General features: G+C 54.1%; 1 protein-coding gene across 4 annotated transcripts in view; it reads left to right on the top strand.

Annotated features, from left to right (window-relative positions):
• Positions 1-21473, top strand: part of GRAMD4 (GRAM domain containing 4) — a 76870-nt gene that overhangs the window by 13554 nt on the left and 41843 nt on the right. For all 4 annotated transcript variants that reach the window (XR_008378910.1, XR_008378911.1, XM_053585001.1 and 1 more), the window contains exon 2: positions 19036-19246. Coding sequence is in view for 2 of the 4 variants with exons in the window: in XM_053585001.1 (XP_053440976.1) it covers positions 19036-19246 (211 nt within the window). In the remaining 2 variants the exon portion in view is untranslated. The remainder of the gene's footprint in view (positions 1-19035; positions 19247-21473) is intronic.

Genomic DNA, 21473 nt, shown 5'->3' with positions numbered 1-21473 from the left:
GGAAACCATGCCAGAGGCAGGCATGTGCATGGAAACTCGAGATAGACTGAGGAACACAGCAAGTCTTAAGCCTCAGGTTTCTGGAGCCACCCCAGAGGTTACTTGGGGAAAGTTGGTCATCAGGACAGGTTTTTAGCTTGGCTGCCCTTGGAAGTAGATGCTTCTGATGACTTCAATTTCCTGAGTTGTGAATCTCACTGTAGTGCCACACAAAGGGTCCCCCACCGGCAGGACCCCCATCTTGTGGCCCTTGGGGCTGGCCTTGTGTCTGGAAAAGGGAAGTAGTGCCCAATGGTCTGGGTCCAGTGGTTAGTGGGGCTCTCGTTGGCCCGTGCCCCAAAACCCTGAGCCCTCCAGGTGACCCATCCAGCCACCAGGGGAGCAGCTATTCTGCCTAGCCCCACAGAGTCATCACAGTCACCCCTGCAGCTGGTCGGGGATCGAGATGCCCCCACACAGAGACTGCAAAGCCTGGCCACCTGGCAGGTGAGCGCCCCATCTGACAGGCGCAGTGGTGACTTGTGCAGGTCCCAGGGTTGGCTGCCGAGCCGGGTTCCCCAGCCTTGTATTCAGCTCTTTCCCTGCCTGCGCCACCTTCCCTGCTGCCCAGGGAGGCTGAGGAGGTGGGCGTCAGGGAGGGCGTGGGACTTGCAGAAGGTAAGGAGTCTGCCGTCCGGCCGGCCAGACCCCAGGTGCTCTCCTGCTGGAAGTGCTGACCCAGTGAGTTATCAGGATGTGGACACATTGTTGGAATTGTTTGTATAGTTCCAGGCCAGCGCCGTGAGGGGAGGTCAGAGACTGTAGCTTCTCTGTGCTGTTTTTGCCCGGCTTGGCCTGAGTATGCAGACCAGCAGGCCAGCTCCCTGCTCTCTGTGACGGGGACTCCAGCTGTTGGCTCATACTGTCCATGGCTTGGAGTCTTATCTGGTCAAATCACATTTATGAGGCTGATAGCCATCAGTTTCCACAGGTGTTAAGTGTGGCCAGGATGACAGATGTCACCAGCAGCCCTTTCCATAGAGTCGGCCTGCCTGGCTGAAGCCTGAAGGGGACCTTGCCACCGTCCATGCTGTGGGTGGGGGCTGGGGTGTTGTGTGCTTGGCAAGGGCTGGGATCATCTCACTCATAGTAGAACCAGTTGATGTGTTTGTTTCCTGTTGGAATTTGAAGGTTAGGCCCTAAAGACGCATTCTTGGGTTGTCTGTGGGTCTTTTTTTCACCTGTCTCTGAGGCCTTTGGGGGCCTTTGTCACTCCTTGTCACTCCTTTGGGGGCCTTTGGTGGCTGCAGGGTTAATTCAGCTGCCGTGTACAGGTGGGTTTGGGAGCCACCCTTCTCTGTGCTGCCCGGTCAGCCTGCTGGTCTGGTTCAGCGGGTCCCCAAGCCTGCTTTCCATGAGTCCTGCCTTCCTTGGGGTTCTGGCCGGACTTCTGGGTCCCTTGGCTCCAGCTGGGAGCAGGAGGGAGAGGATTCTTTTGTGTCTGGAACCTCACAGGTGCCAGGGGTGGGTTTGGGAGCAGCTCACAGACCAGCTCTTGCTCCGTAAGCTGCGTCCACCCTCGCGGAACACATGCTGTTTGGAAGAGAGCTGCTTCTAGTTTGGTAGTGAACAGATTGGGCTCCTCCAAAGAGAAGATGATCTGAAGCCCCAAACGCCTGTGTGGGGGAGAGGATGTGGTGAGTTGGAATCTTATATCCGGCGAACTTCAGTGAGTGGTAATTCTCTCTCGCCCTTCTCAAGTGCCATTTTCTGGCATGGTTTTAATTAGGACAAAAACAAGTAAAGTTTTATCTGCAAGTTACTGTTCTGGGGTCATGTTTATATAAAATGCAGGCTTTGGGGTGTGTGTGTTTACTATTGTCTGCTGTAGCACTTGCCTTTAGGTGCCTGTTCTGGTTAGTTGCTTTTTTTTTTTTTTTTTTTTTTTGAGTCCATTGGAGTTTGGCATTAGTGGCCTTTTTTGGTGAAAATTTGATGAAAATTCTGGGGAGATGTTTGGATCTCTTTTGCTGTGTTGGTGAGAAGAGTCAGGAAAATGTCTGTTGGATGGAGGGAGAGAGGGGGATGGAGCTGTCACTGGAGGGAGGGAGAGATGGAGCTGTCACTGGAGGGAGGGAGAGATGGAGCTGTCACTAGAGGGAGGGAGAGATGGAGCTGTCACTGGAGGGAGGGAGGGAGGGAGATGGAGCTGTCACTGGAGGGAGGGAGAGAGGGAGATGGAGCTGTCACTGGAGGGAGGGAGAGAGGGGGATAGAGCTGTCACTGGAGGGAGGGAGAGGGAGATGGAGCTGTCACTGGAGGGAGGGAGAGATGGAGCTGTCACTAGAGGGAGGGAGAGATGGAGCTGTCACTGGAGGGAGGGAGAGGGAGATGGAGCTGTCACTGGAGGGAGGGAGAGAGAGGGGATGGAGCTGTCACTGGAGGGAGGGAGACAGGGGGATGGAGCTGTCACTGGAGGGAGGGAGAGAGAGGGGGATGGAGCTGTCACTGGAGGGAGGGAGAAAGCGGGGATGGAGATTTCACTGGAGGGAGAGAGAGAGGGGGTTGGATCTGTCACTTTGCACACTGGGGTCCCTTGCCCAAGGATTCTAATTATGGAAGGTATAGCACATCATCCAGGGTAGGTCTGGATCATCCCCCTCTCTCCCACCCTCCAGTGACAGCTCTGTCCCCCCCTTCCTCTTCAAGTAGCTTTCTCTCCTACCTTTTTGTTGTTGTTGCTGTTTGTTTGTTTTTTTAGTCTCTCTGTCACCCTGGGTAGAGTGCCGTAGTGTCATAGCTCTCAGCAACCTCAGATTCCTGGGTGCAGGCCATCCTCCTGCCCCAGCCTCTCAGGTATCTGGGACTACAGGTGTGTGCCACAATACCTGGCTAATTTTTCTATTTTTAGTGGAGACAGGATCTTGATCTTGCTCAGGCTGGTCTCAAGCTCTTGAGCTCAAGGGATCCTCCTGCCTCACCTTCCAGAGTGCTGGGATTATGGGTGTGAGCCCCCACACCTGGCCCTCATTCCTACTTTTAAAGAAATGCAGTACTGTTATTGGTTTAATTTACTATGAGTTGCTGACCCCTGGGTCCTGGCTCATTGATGGTTCTAGGTAGTTGAGGTGTAGGGGAGGTCCCTTTGGGGCAGGAGTCCAGTTAGAAAGTTGGGGAGACTCCAAGGTCAGTCAGGGCCTCCCCGAGGGGCACATATACCTGATATGGGAAGCAGGAGTTGCTGCTGAAAGCCAAGTTCTGAAACCTGTGTGAGCAAAGCTCTGGGGACTGAGTGGGCCTCGTCCCGACCGTGCTCTTATCAGCTGGGGCTGATTTCAGGCTGGAACTGAAAGAAGAGAAGTGGATGGGGCTGGAGCCGGGAGCAAGGGCTGATGTGCACGGCAGCGGGTTACCGCTGGAAGTCTGGCTGGCCGGAGCGCGAGCTTAGCTGTGCACCCCCGGAGGAGGTGGTCATCGGGCAGGACAGGAGTTCTGGGGAACTGTCAGCTAGAGGGTCAGATCAGGACATGCCAAGGCCTTGAGAGCGTCCTTAGCACACAAGGAGTAGATTTTTGGCACCTGTATGGACAGATGGGGTGGGTGGGGCCAGCTAGTCCTGCTGTGAGCTGCCTGGGCCTGTGTGTGAGTAGCTGTGTGACAATTATGTAACATGAAGATGGCTCTTGGCTCTTCAGACCTTCAGCCATTATTTTCATAGTTGTGCTTTGAGATACTAATACTTTTTTTTTAGAGACAGAGTCTCACTTTATCACCCTTGGTAGAGTGCTATGACATCACAGCTCACAGCAACCTCCAACTCCTGGGTTTAGGGGATTCTCTTGCCTCAGCCTCCCAAGTAGCTGGGACTACAGGCACCTGCCACAACGCCCAGCTATTTTTTTTTGTTGCAGTTTGGCCGGGGCTGGGTTTGAACCCACCACCATCGGTATATGGGGCCCACTGAGCCACAGGCACTGCCCCCCCCCTTTCTTTTTCTTTTGGTTTTTAGCCTGGGCTGGGTTTGAACCCACCACCTCCGGCATATGGGACCAGCGCCCTACTCCTTGAGCCACAGGTGCCGCCCAAGAGATACTAATTATTTTTTAAGTACAAAATTACTCAGCAACCTGCATTTAACGTATTGGCTCAGCTCACTCTGGAAGTTAGAGGGTGAGACATTTGCAGAAATCAGCCCCAGGGAGCATGAGAGCTACACACACCCATGGGGTCTCTGTTTGTTGTAGTTGAAGCTAAAGCATGTTTTGATGTTTAATTGCTTTTGCAGGAGGGCCTTTTCGGAAGGCTCTCCCCACGTGGAGACTCCTCACCTGCCGTTGCTGGGAATCCCAGGTGTGTCTCTCCACCAGTGGCATTCTCTCTGTGGAACTGTCTGTGAATGGTGACTGCAAATCTGATCCTACCTTAAAGCCATCAGGAAGGCTTGCAGTTTACCCAGTGGCTCGTCGGAGGGGCCTGTGCAGAGAGTGTCATGAAAGCGTGCTTTCCTAAGTACCTGTTTTGGAAATTGACTGTTTTATGCCTTGGTTTCTTAAGGCCTGTGAGAGCTGTGCTCTTCTTCAAGAGAGGGCTACCTGCTGATAACTGGTTCCTGCAGTTGTCACCTGGAGCTGTCACCCCATTCTAGTGCCACTATTGAGGATCTCCCCAAAGCCCCAGCAAGGAGGGTGTGAGAGGAGGGGCTGCTGCAGGCTTGCGCAGGGCTGCATTTGCTGGCTGGGACCTGTGCTCAGGCCGTGTCTCTGGTCTCTCCTCCCTTCTTGCCCCATTGCATCTCCTCCTAGGTTCCCTGTGTCCCTCCTTTTCCAGCCGTGCTGTCGCCCAGGACGGCCGCACAGCCTGGCTTCAGGCTCCCGTGGTCCCTTTTCCCACTGAGTTAGTTTATGCCGTGCCCACCACTGAGGCAGAACATGTGATCCGCAGCCCCTCCCACCAGGTGGGCCATTCCCCGGGGAGAGCACAGGGTCATCACCAAAAAAGGGAGGAAGGCTATTGGGTGACATCCCTCCCGCCCCCTGCCCGGCAGGTACACCCGTGTGCATGTGGGGGCAGAGGCAGGTGTGGGACCACGGCTGTGCAGGTCACAGGAGCATCTGTGTGGGCACAGGGCTTCCTGGAGGAGGAGGCTCAGGCAGGAGGACAGTGTTTGTAGAAAGATGGGGTCCAGACGATGGCAGTGGGTTTGGGAGACCAAGGATTTGCTGAGGTGAGCAGTGAGGCAGGACCTCTGAGGGCCGGGAGTATCCTGCTGTGTTCAGAAGGTGGTTTTGACTCTTGACAGTGTCCTAGAGACTGGTCATTTTGTGGGGGGTCCTACTTTTGGCCTGGGTGAGAAGTGGTGAGGCCAGGCAGAGGAAGAGCTGGGGGAGGTGGTGGGCCCGCGGTGCGACCAGACGCGCTGGTTAGGGCCACGCCCGCTGCTCTCTTGCTCCTTTGCTCCCTGTGCCTCAGTTTCCTAGTTTGTGAGGCGGGGTGCTTGCCATCTGCTGTGGATGTGAGGGTGAAGTTAGGTGGCCGAGGACTCTGAGGCCCTCAATTCACGGCCCATTTGTCCTGCCTTTCTCTGCGGGGGTGACCTGAGGAGCAAGGGTAGATCAGGGCAGGGTCCATGCCCCTCAACCCACTTGGTTGCTTTCCACACTGCTGTACCTGCCTCTTGCTGGTCTGCAGCCCGTTGCCTGCCTGGCCCCAGGGACCCTGCATCTCCCTGGGGTGGGAGGTGGGAAGTGCAGACACTCAGGCCAGTAGCTGACCCTCTGCGGAGCTGCACTCTGTTCTGCTCTCTCCCAGCCCCTGCCCAACAGAGGCTATGACAGGTGCACCTCGTGGCTTGTTGAGGAAGCTACCCCCAGAGCCCTGGACTGTGACCCCCAGTCTATGGGTCAGGGCAGGCGATACGGGGTGCTGGTGGAAACATATCCATCAAATATACGTACCTTAGAGATTGGGTCAAGGCTGTGACAGGCTGTGTCAGGAAATAAGATGGGTGCCCCAGCTAGCCCCTTAGGAAGTTGTGTCTTTGGCCATCCCTCTGCCCCCTGCCCCAAACCTGTCCCTGCCTGACACCTGGTGTCCTGGGTGGTGCAATGAATACCGCTCCCCACTCAGGCCCAACTTCCGCTGCCCCAGGGCTGGGTCATGGTCAGAGGTGGCCTTGGGCTGATAGGGGAGGCTGAGGGTGCAGTGTCCAACTGCGAGGCCCCTGGAATTGCTGGGGGGATGAGTGGCTCTCAAGGGTCTCCTCTTGGAACCCCTGACAGTCTTCAGTTGTTGAGGACACAAAGAGCCTTTGTGTACGTGGGCTCTGTTTATTACTGTTTGCCATGTGTTTGAAACTAAGGTATTTAAAATACGTATTAATTTACTGAGATATACCAACGATAAACCATTAGGGTAACATAAATAGCATATTTGTATTTAAAAAATCACTATTAGGGCCCTGTACGGTGGTTCACACTTGTAATCCTAACACTCTGGAAGGCTGAGGCTAGATGATCCCCTGAGCTCAGGAGTTCAAGACCAACCTGAGCAAAAGCGAGACGCCGTCTCTACTAAAAACTAGCTGGGCATTGTGACAGGTGCCTGTAGTCCTAGCTACTCGAGCGGCTAAGGCAAGAGGATCACTTGAGCCCAGGAGTTTGAGGTTGCTGTGAGCTCCGCTGATGCCATAGCACTCTACCCAGGGTGATGGAGTGAGACTTTGTCTCAAATAATAATTTTTAAAAATCACCATTACAAACCCAGTGAAGCAGGCCGCTGCCACATTGCAGCGGTTTTGCTGTGACTGGTTTGACAGTGACAGCTGTGTGGTCTCCTGTCTTCTTCCAGGTACTGTCTCCTTCGGTATCACACAAGAAACTGCCAAGCAGTGGAAAAGGCAACTACGTCTTAGGATTATTACAAGGACCTCTGGGTTCCCCGAGGGTTCCTGGGCCGTACTTTGAGGACTTCTAGGTTAGGCATTGAGAAGGAGGGTGTTTTTGGTTTTCGTTTTTAAAGAAAATCCTTTATTTTTTTATTTAAAAAATGTAATCTTAAAATACAGTTTACTATACGGTAGTTGATACACCCATGATTCAGAATTCAAAAGCTGCTGGTAGTTTCAGCCCCAGGCTCCTGTGTCCAGCCAGGGCCATCACTGGGTCCTGGGCATGCCAGCCCCCCAGGGCAGCTCTCCTACAAGTTTCATTTTCTTACCCCACCTGCCTTGACTCTTTCTAGTACACACGGCAGCGGTGGGGCCCATGCTGGGGAGCACCAGTGTGCATCGGCCGGCTCTCCAGAGCAGCCGTGTGGCTGTGCCCTGCGTGCAGGCTTGGATGGGCACCCAGCTTTCTTTTGCTTTTAGGAAACAGTGTGGCAAGGACACAGCCCTGCCCTACATCATGTTGCACGGGAGCCCAGGAGAGGTTCCTGGAAATGAAGGGGTGACTCTGCTGGTATTGCCACTCCTCAGCAGGATAGACCTGGTTTTCTGTGACTAACCCCACATGCTGTGCCTCTTTGCCAGGCTGTTAGGGAAAAGGGATTCTCCGTGTGATTTGATTAATATTTCTCTCCTTGTAAGTGGAAGTTACTTATCTTTTCATGTGTGAAAGAGCTACTTTTTTTACTTTTCTGTGAACTCTTACTATCTTTTGCCCTTTTTTCCGACTGGGCAATGTTTATCAGTGTTAGGCAAATTAATCCTTGGTGATACGTGCTGAAATATTTTTTTCCCAGAGTGTCATTTACCTCTGACTACTTACGGAGGTTTTTGCCTTGCAGAAATGTATTTTTAGTGTAATCTGTCTTCCCTCTTGCTTCCGGTTCTTTCACATAAATGCCTAGAAGTGGGATTGGTAGTCTTGCGGTGATTCTGTTTTGTTTTTTTTTGAGATAGTCTCAAGCTGTTGTTCTGGGTAGAGTACTGTGGCGTCACAGCTCACAGTAACCTCAAACTCCTGGGCTTAAGTGATTCTCTTGCCTCAGCCTCCCAAGTAGCTGGGACTACAGGCGCCTGCCACAATGCCCGGCTATTTTTTGGTTGTAGTTGTCATTGCTGTTTGGCGGGCCCTGCCAGCTCCGGTGTATGTGGCTAGCACCTTAGCCATTGAGCTACAGGCACCGAGCCTGTTCCTGGATTTTTGAGGCGCTGCTGTGCTGTTTTCCTGGGGCCATGGTTTGGACTGTCCCTGCCCTGGGACCTGAGTCAGGCCAGCGCATTTGCCTGAGAGCACAGTGGGCAGCAGCACTGTAGGGCCATGGCACCTTGGCGTCTCCCAGGTGATGCTGGTAGGGAGGAGCCAGGACACCCTCCACTCCATCTTCCAGCTCCTAGTGACTGTGACGACCCTTCCTGAACCTCTGGGTTTTTTTGTCTTTAAAAAAGTGGGGATCGTGGTAGTAGCTGCTCCGATGGGCATACAAGGTCAGTGAGGAACCACAGGCAGCCTGGGGCAGGTGCTTGGCCTCCACTGCTGTGGGCTGGGGCGATTATCCAGGCCACTCCTGCTGTGCTCTTCTCCCATGAAGCCCTATCTGGCCTTGCTGCTCTTCTCCACCGGAGCTCTCTGTGCTGTTTTTGCCCCTGCAGATCAGCGCCCTTCCAGGCCCCCACGGCTCCTTTCTGGCTTGTTCTGGCAGAAGGACTCTGCAGGTGCTGCCTCCTGTTTGCCAGCATCCTTCCTCTGGTGCCTCATCTGCCTCCTGGTACTGAGAAGCGTGTCTGGCCGGTCTTGTGTGCTCATGGAACACTCGGTGGCAGGCCCAGTTGTCACTGTCACTCCTGAGCATCCTGCTGCCCAGCTGCAGGTCTCGCTGGCAGCGTCCTACGCCGTCTCGCCCAGTCCTGCCGGGTTGACAGTCCCGTGCAGCCTCTGGGCACAGCACATTGCCTGCCCAGCTTGTTAGGGCCCAACTGGCTCTGGGGCAGCAGGCGGCTTTTCTGTGTGACTAGGCTGCGGGGTGGTTATCTGGTTGGCAGGTACAAGGCAGACCTCAAATTCTTTTGACTTTGCTCTTTTAAAGTATTTTTCCCTGTTCACTGGACCGTGGGTCTTACAGCTCCTGGCTGAGAGGCTGTCTTGGCCAGCTGGGCTTTGGGCATCCTGCTGCCAGCAGAGCATTAGCCTGGGTCCACCTCCTCCTTGCGGTGTGTTGGGTTCAACAAGAGAAGTGTTTCATGGTGCTCTGGTGCCTGTGCTGCCTGTGTCCGGGGCTTGGTCTGCTGGGGGGTTCTCATAGGTCTGGCGGGGCCCCTTGGACTCAGCTGGGCCATGCTAAAAACAAAATACAGGGAGAGAAGGTGGCAGTTTGGAGGCTCTTTTTACCTGTGGGGCTGTTTAAGAGCCCGTGCCTTTGCTTTGCCGTTAGGTTTGCCTGGGGCTAGGAGCTTCCTTAAAATCTACCTGGCTCACCCATTTATTCGCTGCCAGTTCTTTTGTTATTATTATTGAGGTAAAATATACATGCATAATTTATCATCGTTACCATTTTTTGTTTTTGAGGCAGTGTCTTGCTCTGTCACCCAAGTTGGAGTCCCATGACATCCTCATAGCTTATGGTAGCCTCCAACTCCTGGGCTCAAGCCACCTTTTCACCTCAGCCTCCCAAGTAACTACAGGTCTATGCCACCACCAAACCCTGCTAATTTTTAAATCTTCTATAGAAACGGGGATCTTGCTATTTGCTCAGACTGGTCTTGAACTGTTGGGCTCAAGCAGTCCACCCATCTTGGTCTCCCAGGGTGCTAGGGTTACACCACACCTGGCACATCTTTACCATTTTTAATCACACAGTTGAGCAGGAGGTACATTTATATTCCTTTTTCCCCCTTCATCCCTTGCCTCTCTCCTTCCCTTCCCCCACCTCTGACAACCACCAGTCCACTCTCTGTCCCCACGAGGTCCACCTCTGATGACCACCTGTCCACTCTCTGTCCCCATGAGGTCTACCTCGGACAACCACCGGTCCACTCTCTGTCCCCCCCAGGTCAACCTCAGACAACCACTGGTCCACTCTCTGTCCCCATGAAATCCACCTCTGATGACCACCAGTCCATTCTCTGTCCCCACAGGTACACCTCTGATAAGGACCAGTCCACTCTTTGTCCCCACAAGGTATACCTCTGATGACCACCAGTTCACTCTCTGTCCTCACGAGGTCCATCTGATGACTACCAGTCTACTCTCACTCCCCTCAAGGTCCACCTCTGATGACCACCAGTTCACTCTCTGTCCTCACGAGGTCCATCTCTGATGACTACCAGTCTACTCTCATTTCCCTTGAGGTCCACCTCTGATGACCACCAGTCCACTCTCATTCCCCTTGAGGTCCACCTCTGATGACCACCAGTCCACTCTCTGTCCCCATGAGGTCCACGTTTTTAGCTCCCACGTGAGTGAGAAGCTGTGTATTTGTCTTTCTGTGCCTAGTTTATTTCAGGTAACACTGTGGCCTCCAGTCCCATCTGTGCTGCTGCAAATGTCAGTATTTCATTCTTTTTAAATCTGGATAATACTTCCTTGTGTGTGTATATGTATGTACTGTGATTTCTTCACCTGTTCACCACTGATGGGCATCTGTGTTTTGGCTGCTGTGAATAGTGTTGCAGTGGACACAGGCACAGGCGTCTCTTTCCATACTGACTTCGTCTGTACGCCCGGCAGGGGGATTGCAGGATTGTGTGGTCGCTCTGTCCTCAGTTGTTTGAAGAGCCTGTGTACTGTTTTCTGTTGCTGCTGTACTAATTACCTTCCCACTGCAGTGCATGAGGGGTCCCCTTTCTTCACATCATTGCCAGCTTTTTATTCCCTTTTTGATAAAAGCTCTTTTAACTGGGGTGAGGTGACCTCTTGCTGTGATGTGACTTTGGTGTGACTTGCATTTCTCTTGGTGATTGGTGGAGACAAGCACTTTTCCCACGTACCTGTGTGTCTTGAGAAATGTGTTTGGATCTTTTGGTCTTTTTAAACTCAGACTATTTCCTTTTCTGCTGTTGAGTTGTTTGAGCTCCTTATATATCCTGGCTATTAAACCCTTGTCCGACGGATAGTTTTCAGGTGTTTTACCCCATTCTGTGGGTTGTCTGTTCATGTTGTTGGTGGCTCCCTTTGCTGTATGGAAGCTTTTTAGCTTGATGGGTCCCAGTCGTCTATTTTTGCTTTTGTTGCCTCTGCTTTGGAGCATCTCACACAGAAGGATCTCTGGCCAGACCAGTGTCCTGGAGCGTCTCCCCAGGGTTTTCTTCTAGAAGTTTCATAGTTTCTGCTCTTAATTTAAGTTCTTAATACTTTTTAGTTTGACTTTTGTGTATGGTAAGAGACAGTTAAGTTTCACTCTTCCACATGTGTTTATCCAGTTTTCCCAGCACCATTTTTTGTCTTTCCCCATTGTGTGTTCTCGGCACCGCTGTGAGATGAGTGGGTGGTAAGTACGTGCATCTACACCTGGACTCTCAATTCTGTTACATTGTTCTCGTCTGTTTTTATGCAAGTACCATGTTGTTTTGGTTACTATAGTTTTGTACTCGGTAGTGCGATGTTTTTACCTTTGTTCTTTTTGCTCAAGGTTGCTTTAGCTGTTGGAGTCTTTTGTGGTTCCATGGAAAGAATGTTTTTGGTATTTCTTTTCTTTTTTTTTTTTTTTTGAGACAGAGTCTCACTTTGTTGCCCTTGGTAGAGTGCTGTGACATCATAGCTCACAGCAACCTCAAACTCTTGGACTCAAGTGATTCTCTTGCCTCAGCCTCCCAAGTAGCTGGGATTACAGGCACCTGCCACAATGCCCAGCTATTTTTAGAGATGAGGTCTCCCTCTGAATCAGGCTGGTCTTGAACCTGTGAGCTCAGGCAATCCACCTGCCTCGGCCTCCCAGAGTGCTAAGATTATAGACATGAGCCACCACGCCCAGCCCTTGTCTTTGGTATTTTGATGGGATTTCATTGAACCTGTAAATTGTGTTGGGCAATATTGTCAATTATTATAATCCATGAGCATGGGATATATTTTTACTTTTTTAGTGTCCTTTTCAATTTCTTTTATCAGAGTTTATAGTTTTCCTTCTATAAATCTTTCATTTCTTTGGTTAGGTTAATTTCTAGGTATTTCATATTTTTTTATAGTTATTGTAAATGGGATTGCTCTCTTGATTTTTATTTTAATTGTTCATTTTTAGTATATATAAATGCCACTGGTTTTATTTATTAATTTATTTTATTGTTTGGGATTTGTTGAGGGTACAAAGAATTGGGTTACACTGATTGCATTTGTTAGGTAAATTCCCTTTTATAATGGTGTCCTGCCCCCAAGAGGTGTGTCAGACACCGTGAGCCCCACCCCCTCCGCCTCCCGGTCCCTGCTCACTCCTTCCCCTACCCCACCACTTATATTAGCTCATCTACTGCCTACATATTAGAATTGAGTACATTGGATTCTTGCTTCTCTGTGTTTGTGATGCTTTACTAAGAAGAATGTGTTCCACCTCCATTCAGGTTAATACAAAAGCTGTAAAGTCTCCATCTTTTTAAATGGCTGAATAGTATTCCATGGTATACCTATACCACAGCTTGTTAATCCATTCCTGGGTTGGTGGGCATTTAGGTTGTTTACAAATTTTGAATGTACCGTTTTTGTTTTTGTTTTTGAGACAGAGTCTCACTATGTCACCCTGGGTAGAGTGCCATGGTGTCACAGCTCACAGCAACCTCCAGCTCTTGGGCTTAGGCGATTCTCTTGCCTCAGCCTCCCGAGTAGCTGGGACTACAGGCACCCGCCACAAAGCCCGGCTATTTTTTTGTTGCAGGTTGGCCAGGGCTGGGTTTGAGCCCACCACCCTCGGTATATGGGGCCGGCGCCCTACTCACTGAGCCACAGGTGCTGCCCCCAGACCCCTTTATTTTCTTATTTTTTATTTCAGAGACAGGATCTCACTCTGATGCCCAGGTTGGAGGGTAGTCTCACACTCCTGAGCTCGAGCCGTCCTCCTACCTGGAGAGTAGCTGAGACTACAGATGTGCACCACTTTGCCCAGCTTATTTTTTCTGCATTTTGTAGAGAGAGGGTCTTGTTGCTGGCCAGGCTGCTCTCCAACTCCTCACCTCAAGTGATTCTTCTGTCTCAGTCTCCCAAAGTGCTGAGATTACAGGTGAGAGGCACCATGCCCTGTCCTGACCCCCTGTAGTGGCTGAGCAAGTTCTGGATCCTGTTGGTGAGCTCTTGTTCCGTGAGGCATTTATGGCCTTGAGACCATTTATGGCCAGGGGTTAGTCAGCTATGGCCCAGGGGCCAACCCTGCGGGCTGCCGCCTGTTTCTGCCTGTTTTTGTTGGCACACGGCTACCCATTGTGCTCTCTGGTGGGGTTGGGAAGTTGTGCAGAGGCGGTATGGCCACCGAACCTCAGATACTTTCTACCTGGCCTTTCGTAGAGCAGGTTTGCTGAGCCCTGCTCCAGAGCGGCCTCCGTGTGCTCTGCCACAGCCTTTTCATGAAGCAGCTTGGGGAGCAGCCTGCGTCCAGACGGCTGACAACCCCCACTGCTTTCAGCTTTCAGGAACTTGGGCGAGGGCAGTGGCAGGAAGACGTGACGAATCCGGAGAATCCAGAAGGTGCTTCCTTCCAGCTGTCTCCTTGGCTGGGTCTTCCCAAGTCCTGGTTGCTAAGGGTGATGGAGAGAGTTGGGGAAAAGCTTCCACCAGAGATGAATTCTAGGTTTCCTGTTGCTTAGTTGTTTGTGTGGGTGACACAGAGGTTTTTGCCTGCCTACCTGCTCCTAAAATGCAGGGTCTCTTGCTAGCTTTGTTTGTGTAAGTGGGTATCTGTGTGGTGGCTCTGCTGGGCTCCCCAGAGAGGGCGGGGCCTGTGAGCTGTGTGCAGTGTGTTGGATGCATTCCTAGAGGCCCGTGCTGGGGCGGGGAGACCCCTGGTGCCGAGCTGCCCCCAGGCCGTCTTGGGTTCAAACCAGCTCAGGCTGTGGGGTCCAGCGGAGTCCGCTCACGTCTCTGTTGTCCCCTTCTCTCTTACCTGCCTCCCCAGCTTCGGTTTCTCCACCTGTCGGTTTCACGCTCGCTCTTCCCTCTGAGCACTGTGAGCAGGGCAGAGCACTTTTCTGGAAAGTGGGAGCTGTGATTTTGCCATTGCTAGGGTGCTGGCCAGGCACCTTGCTGAGACTTTCCCCACACCCTTTCACGTGGTCCTCTAACAGCCTCTGAGGAGGGACCCCTGTCTGGGGGTCTCGTGGCCTTGGACATCAGGGAGTGGCTGTGGACTGCTGTTACCTGCTGTACTCACGATGCCCAGGTGGACTAGCTCAGCATGGAGCCCTCTCCCCCAGGGCTCTTCTCGCACCCTGGTACTTGGGCAGTTGGTGGAGCGGATGTGGCTCAGCCCACATTTTGTGGGAGGTGTAGCAAGGTTAGTTTGCAACTCTGACCTTGGGCAGGTGGGTGCCCCCTTACCCACCCCTCAGCCTGGTGGTGTGTGATGGTGGCTGTCGGTCCCCCTGGCAGGGTGATTAGAATGAGGGTGAGAATGGCTTGGGTGGGGGGAGGTTACCCTGTGGCTGGAAAGGTAGCTCAGACAGAAAGGTGGGGGAGGTGCTGGCACCTCCTGTGGGGACCCACGTGGTGATGGGGGTAGGGTGTGAGGATGGTGGGCTGGCAGCCAGGCCCTGTTGTGGGGGCGTCTGGCCGCAGGGCTGTGGATCTAGAACTGGGAAAGGAGCTTGGGCTGGGAGATGGGGCGAGGGAGGCAGGCTCAGGGTGAGTGCCAATGACTAGGAACTATTTTTTATTCTTTCCCTTCAATCTTGGGCTAGGAGATGGGAAATAAAGTCCTTTTGGTTTTCCCGTCCCGGGTTCCCTGGACACTGCTGCCTTTGTGTGTCCACTACAATTCAGTGAGTTTCCAGAGCAGCGTGCTTTTGTGTCCCTAAGCTTGCAGGCTGGATTTCGGCCTGCTTGTGGAGGGGCCGGAGCTTGGAGGGTGGTGCCCTGCGCTGGTGGGGCCGGGGAGCCGTGGGGTCCACGGAGCCATGGGGTCCACGCAGCACACCCTGGCTTGGGGCAGGAGGTGTAATAGCTTCACTAAGGAGCGTTTCCAGATGCATCTGCTTCCACATCGAGGTGCCAGGATGGTGGGGGCCGATCTCACTCTGGGCAGAGGCTACCACCTTGGGGGAGCTGCTCTCTCCATGGGGCAGCGTGTCCCAGTGTCACGTGAGAGAAAGGCTGGGTTCCTCCATGAGGCCAGCTGGCCGAGCAGCCTGGGGAGGGGAGGAGGAGAGAGGCAAAGGCCTTCGGAGGACCTGCTTCAGAGCCAGGAGGGAAGGGGCTGGCTCCCTCTTGGGGGCTTAAGGTGACAAGAGGAGGAGGCCAGTTTGGGAGGGGAATGTAGCTTGGATTGCAGGGACCCTGGGCTGCTTAGGGCAGGTTAGTGGGGGAGGGGGCTGTCCTGGGCAGAGCAGCTGGACGGCAGGCTAGGGAGATGGCTTCCTCCCGTGGACCATGGGCAGGGCTGGAGGTGTGGTGAGACTCTGGCGAGACATCAGGGGACGCTGGCCTGGTGGGAAGGCTGCCGCTCTGGAGTCAGGCTTCCGTGAGATCCAGCCCTGGACAGTTAGTGTGCAGATGGTCCTCAGTCTCCACCACAGCTTCCTCATCTAGGCCAGGGGTGTGTCTGTTTGAACATTGTCATCCCCAAAAGTCATGCCCACCTGGAACCTGTGATTGTGACCCTACTGGGAAGTGGCATCTTTGCAGATTTATCGAGATAAGATCGTCCTGGTGTGGGGTTGGCTGCTCTTCAGCCTGGTATAGGGTCTGCCTGGGTGGACACAGAATCCATCCTTCCCCGGGGCAGGCATGGGGTGGAAGTGCAGCCTGGACTTGGCCCACGGGCAGGGTTGGTGATGTGAGTGTGGTCCTTAAGGCAGTGTGAAGAGTCTGTCCTTTTGAAGAACCCAAGGAGCTTAGTTGAGGAGGGTGGGGGTTGGGAGTGGGGTTCTCTGGTGCTCCCGCTCTGGTGGGCTGCGTGCTGGATGCCCTTCCAGTGGGTGGGCACTGGGAGAACAGCCTGTGGTAGCCTGGCCCTTGCATTCTGCTGGTGGCAGGCAGGACACTCAGTGCCTTTGTCCCTCTCCCAGTGCAGCTGCCTCATTTGCTTGCCTGAGTTGAGGGGGAAGGTGGCCCCAGCCTCAGGGAATGCTGGCAGCCCAGACAAGGAGATCTCCTTTGGCCGTAAAATGTCCAAGAATTTGGTGTGTGTAGGAGCACAGCTGTCCCAATGTCCCCTACCTAGTTTATTCTAGGTAGAACGGTGGATAAGGCGATTGGGGATTGGGGGAATGGGGACTTAACGCTCAGTGAGCAGAGTTCCAGTTTTACCACGTGAGGATCTATGGCAGGGATCCTTAAACTGCGGCCCTCGGGCCACATGCGGCAGTGTGATTGTATTTGTTCCTGTTTTGTTTTTTTACTTCAAAATAAGATATGTGCAGTGTGCATAGGAATTTGTTCATAGTTTCTTTTTTTTAAACTATAGTCCAGCCCTCCAGTGGTCTGAGGGACAGTGAATTGGCCCCCTGTTTAAAAAGTTTGAGGATGCCTGATCTATGAAGACAGAGGCACAATTGTCAGTAATGTAGGTAGCACCACTGAACTGCACTCACAAAAGTGGTGAAGTTGGTAAATTTTATGTTGGCCGGATACAGGTGGCTCACACCTGTAATCCTGGCATTCTGGGAGGCCGAGGTGGGTGGATTGCTTGAGCTCACAGGTTCGAGACCAGCCTGAGCAAGAGCCAGACCCTACTAAAAATAGAAAAACTGAGGCAAGAGGATCGCTTGATCCCAAGAGTTGGAGGTTGCTGTGAGCTATGACACTATAGCACTCTACCCAGGGTGACAGCTTCAGACTGTCTCCAAAAAAAAAAAAAAAGGACAAATTTTATGTTATGTGTGTTCTACCATTAAAAAAAAATGGGGCAAAGGGTAGTAAGGAGACATGATAGGACATTTGGGGAGAGAATTGCTGAAAGCCGCTGTGCGTGGACAGTGACACCATGACCGGCACTGTGGTGTCCTATGTGAGCAGCAGGGGGTTTCCAGGTCCCCGGGCTGTCCTGGTGGGCAGTGGGGGACATGTTGCCCCGAGAGCAAGACCTTCTCCGTGGCTTGGGTTCGATCCTAGTCATGTGGGTCTCAGGATGTCGGCACCGTGTACCCCAGTTAGCGTGGTTCCTTTCTGGTGAAGTGGAAGATTTGTGCATGAGTCAGCGGTGGTCTTGTCATTGTCCCCACAAGCTGTCTTGTAACGGCTGTCACTCCTTCACTATCCACTTGCCATCTCTATTCCCTGTTTCATTGTGTTTCTAAATTGTTGCTTTGTGACAAATGTACTTTTTCATACCTTTGTCAGGTTGTACGTTAGACTTTGTTACTTTGTGGTTTTATTTTTCAGTCTTTTAAAAAAGATTATCTTCTTTTCTCTAGGGACTTTACACGTGCAACATTCTGTTTCATTTCTGTGTGTGTGCTGTTACTTTATTGCCCTTTAGTCCCTCTGGGATTCATAGTTCCTCTGAGTGATATTTTTCCAAGTGGCCGGCACATGCCCCTGACCCTGTGCGTAGGGACACCACCTCCCCTGTCACCCGCAGTGTTGCCCACGTGGGATGCTGGGTGTCAGGACTGCTCTGCATGGCCCCTTTCCTGTGGGTTTTGCATCAGGGCCATTGTCAGCCCGCCCTGTGGTGTTCTGAGCCAGCTGGCACGCACCTGTGCACTGCCTGCTCCGCCCTGCTGCTCAGAGCCAGTTCCAGAACACTCCGACCAAGGACTTGGGGACCCCACTGCTAGGGGGTCTTCTTGATTTGACTTGACGTCAGGCACAATGCCAAGGATTGCAGGGAGCCTTGTGGGGGTGGGGTGGGAGGGTGAGCCAGGGCTGCAGACAGGCGTGCGTGTTGCTGCAGCTGACCTTCCTTAGTGACCCAACAGGAGGTGGCCACTGGGAGCAGCCGGCTGGGTGCCTCCCTCCTTGTAGGCCACCCAGTTAGGGTTGTCATTGTGGGTTCTCAGAATTTCTTCACCTTATTTGTGTCATTCCCGTTCCAGTCATGCTCTGAGCCCAGGTGTGTCAGAGCCCCACTCTCCTGTGGGGATCTGGGCAGCCCAGCATCTTGAGGAAGTCCAGGGCTGGGGTCTGTGGGAGCTGCATGACTGAGAATGGGGTTGGGCTGGGGGCCCCTCTCCTGGCCGGCCCCTCTGTGGGCCTCTGAGTAGGGCTGGCTGGCTGGACCCTCACTTTGCCCCCTGGGACGGGGGTGTCTTGTTCCTGGCCCAGCTGGGGCAGATGTGGGGAGCGGGCACCCTGTGTGGTCTGCATCCTTGGTGCACACACATGTGAGTTTATACACAGGACCCACACCTCCTGGTCTTCTCCCTCATTGCCCTAGCCTGGTTGGGGAGGTGCCACTGGCACTGTCCCTGGGAAGGCTTCTGGGAGGAAGTGAGGCCTGGATGGAGGCTCAGAGGCTGAGCCAGGGTCAGACCCTCAGTAGGAACATGTTTGAAGCAGGGTGGGCAGGATCCTGGGGGTCAGGGCCAGGTGGAGTGGGTGGGGCATGCAGGACCAGGTCTCATCTGTCCCGCAGGACTCTGCTGAGGCTTTCCTGATTCTGTCTGGTGGTTTCTAGGCCGTAGCTGCTATTCTGGGCAGTGTGTGTGGCTTGATGGTTTTTTGAGGAACTTCTGGAATTGGTCAGCCCTCCTTCATTACTCCCATTACCCTGGGGTTTTGGTGCCACCTGGGTGGGCCAGGCCCAGACCCTGGCTTCTGTCTGCCCCATGGGGAGCTCAGTAGTGGAGCAGGACTATGGGGACAGGGTGATGGCCCACCTGCTGGGTGGCGGGAGGTGGAGTCTGTAGGTCAGGGGTTCTCTTTAAAAAGCTGTACTGGCCTCTCCCTAGCACAGGAGCTTGGTCACAGCCCAGGGCAGGGGCAGTGTGCAGGGCTGTGTGCTCAGAGCTGGCTGGTGACCATGCCCTTTCCTTCCCTGCAGGGACCCCGACCGTCATGCTAAGGTAAAGCAGCGGAGCTCGGTGCTGAACATGCTAAGGAGGCTGGACAAAATCAGGTTCAGAGGTCACAAGAGAGACGACTTCCTCGATCTCGCAGAGTCTCCAAACGCCTCGGATACCGAATGTGGAGACGAAGTACCCCCGAAGATACCTCGGACCTCGCCCCGGGACAGCGAGGAGCTGCGGGACCCTGTGAGTAGCCCGCCTGCTGTCCTCACTGCTCGTTTCTCGCTGTGGGTGAAGGTGTCAGCCCAGTCCTCAGATGGTCATGCCGAGGATGGACAGACAGGCTCCTGCCCTCCTGGGCTGCGTAGGGGCAGATGGGCTGGCAGCCCAGGGTGGTAGCACCATCTCCCAGTGGATCACTCTGGTCAGGGCTTGTCCCAGGTTGAGCCTTCTCTGCACAAGGCCTGGCCTGGCAGCTGTTTCTGTGTCTCCCCCTTGGTTTTTCTGTGCTGAGACTCAGGCCTGAGCCCTGGGAGGGTGGGCTCGGGGATGGGGCAGGGTAGTCTCTGGAAGCTGCTGGCACCTGGCTGGTCTGTCTGAACGTGGCAGGGTGTGTGTCCCTGACGCCCCACAGCTGGTGGAGCTGGGGCTGGGCCCTTATCGCCTTACAGTCAGGGCTGGGCTTGTGGCCAATTGTGGGGCGCTCTTCATTCAGGCAGCAAATGAGTGCCTCAGCCTGGCCCAGGGGCTGGCTGGGAACCAGGCGCGAGTTGGGGCCTGCCTTCCAGAAGCTTGTGTTCCATGGGGGTGGGGCAGGCCTGGTATGACATAGCCCTTCCCCTGGTATGCACACCAAGTGTGGTGGCCCCAGGTGTCCTCTCCCAGCTCCTGAGCCAGTTTTTCTTTCCAGATGTGGCTTTGAGCCCTGGCCTTCCTGGCTTCCTGTGCTGTTCATGCTGCACACAGGGGCAGCGCCTGCCTCTGCTCCTGGCAGGGGTCCATGACTTACTGGCACTTGCTGGTCACCCAGTGCCTGGTGGGTAGGGCCACTTTGCCTCCTGGGCTCGTGCAGGAGAGTGGGAGGGGAGGCAGAGGCCTGTTTGGTCCACTGGCTGCTGCCCTGTGCGCTCCCGCCACCCTATGTACCCTTCCCGCAGGTTCTGCTACAGAGAAACAGCAGCTTGACAGGAGAGCTGTGTTGTGTCTGGCTCTGGCTGGTGCCAGTGTGGAGTGCTGTGGGTGGCTTCCTAACAGCTGTGCTGAGATGTGCCCAGTGTGTGGTGTCTGAGGTGGGGTGGGCAGGGCGTGGGCAGGGAGGGGATGCAGAAGGCCCCAGGTCGGATCCTCTCTTGGCCATTTACCAGTTGCCAGGCTCAGGCTGGCCACCCAGGCTGGTAGCAGTTGGCCACTGGGCAGTTGTGTTGATCACACGTGCTGTTACAGCAGAGCGTGGGGCCTGCATGGTACTGCCCTCTCTGCGACAGTCCAACCAGCTGGCCGGCCAAGTAGTCTCTGGAAGCTGGACATGTTCTCTGCATGCAGCGGTTGCCACAGCTGGAACTGGGCTGCCAGAGGCTCTGAAGCTCTGACCGGTGCAGGGGCTGTGTGCTGTGTGTGGGAGGTGTGGCGGGCATGGTGCTTTGGTGGTGGTGGATGGCGAGGTTTGGGGGTGCTTTGACCCGGCGTCCTGCCTTCAGGTGGCTTTATTTGTCAACCTGGTGATGGCCTGTCCCTGGGGCTGCCATGGTGGGTGAGCTAGAGGCCAGGGCGGAGGACAGCAGATGCTGCCACATCACAGGGGTCTTCATTTGGGGTACAGCATCTGGATCTGGGGTCACAAGGAGCCCCTGCAGGGGAGGGTCAGTGTCAGAGCCAGCTGCTCCAGGGTGGGTCACTGGGGAGTGGCCTGGAAATGGTGGCTTCTGGGGGTGGCAGAGAGAGCCAGGGGACACTACCAGGGTGTGGGGCTGGTTGGATGGGTAGGAGCTCCTGAGAAAGGCAGGCTGGACAACAGGTGCTGTCCACCAGGAGGGGTCCTCAGAGTGACATGTTGGAGGGGGAGGGGGCTTGGCTTCTTGGGCTGTAGCTGGGGTGGGGGGAAGGCAAATGCCTGAAGAGGCTGGGCAGGGTCAATGTGTGGACCTCAGCTCCCCTTTCTTGTGGCCATGGGCTTCCGGGGAGGAAAGCCACTTCAGGGACTCAGACACAAGGAATCATGAGAAGAAAGTCACAGTGGGTGGGCGGCGCCGGTGGCTCAGTGAGTAGGACACTGGCCCCATATACCGAGAGTGGAGGGTTCAAACCCAGGTCCTGGCCAAACTGCAAAAAAAAACCAACCGGGTGTTGTGGCAGGTGCCTGTAGTCCCAGCTACTCGGGAGGCTGAGGCAAGAGAATCACCTAAGCCCAAGAGCTGGAGGTTGCTGTGATCTGCGACACCATAGCACTCTACTGAGGGTGACAGAGTAAGACTCT

The sequence above is a fragment of the Nycticebus coucang genome, chromosome 3 (genome assembly GCF_027406575.1).
Source record: "Nycticebus coucang isolate mNycCou1 chromosome 3, mNycCou1.pri, whole genome shotgun sequence".
Taxonomy (NCBI): Eukaryota; Metazoa; Chordata; class Mammalia; order Primates; family Lorisidae; genus Nycticebus; species Nycticebus coucang.
This window is presented reverse-complemented; position numbering and strand designations above follow the sequence as displayed.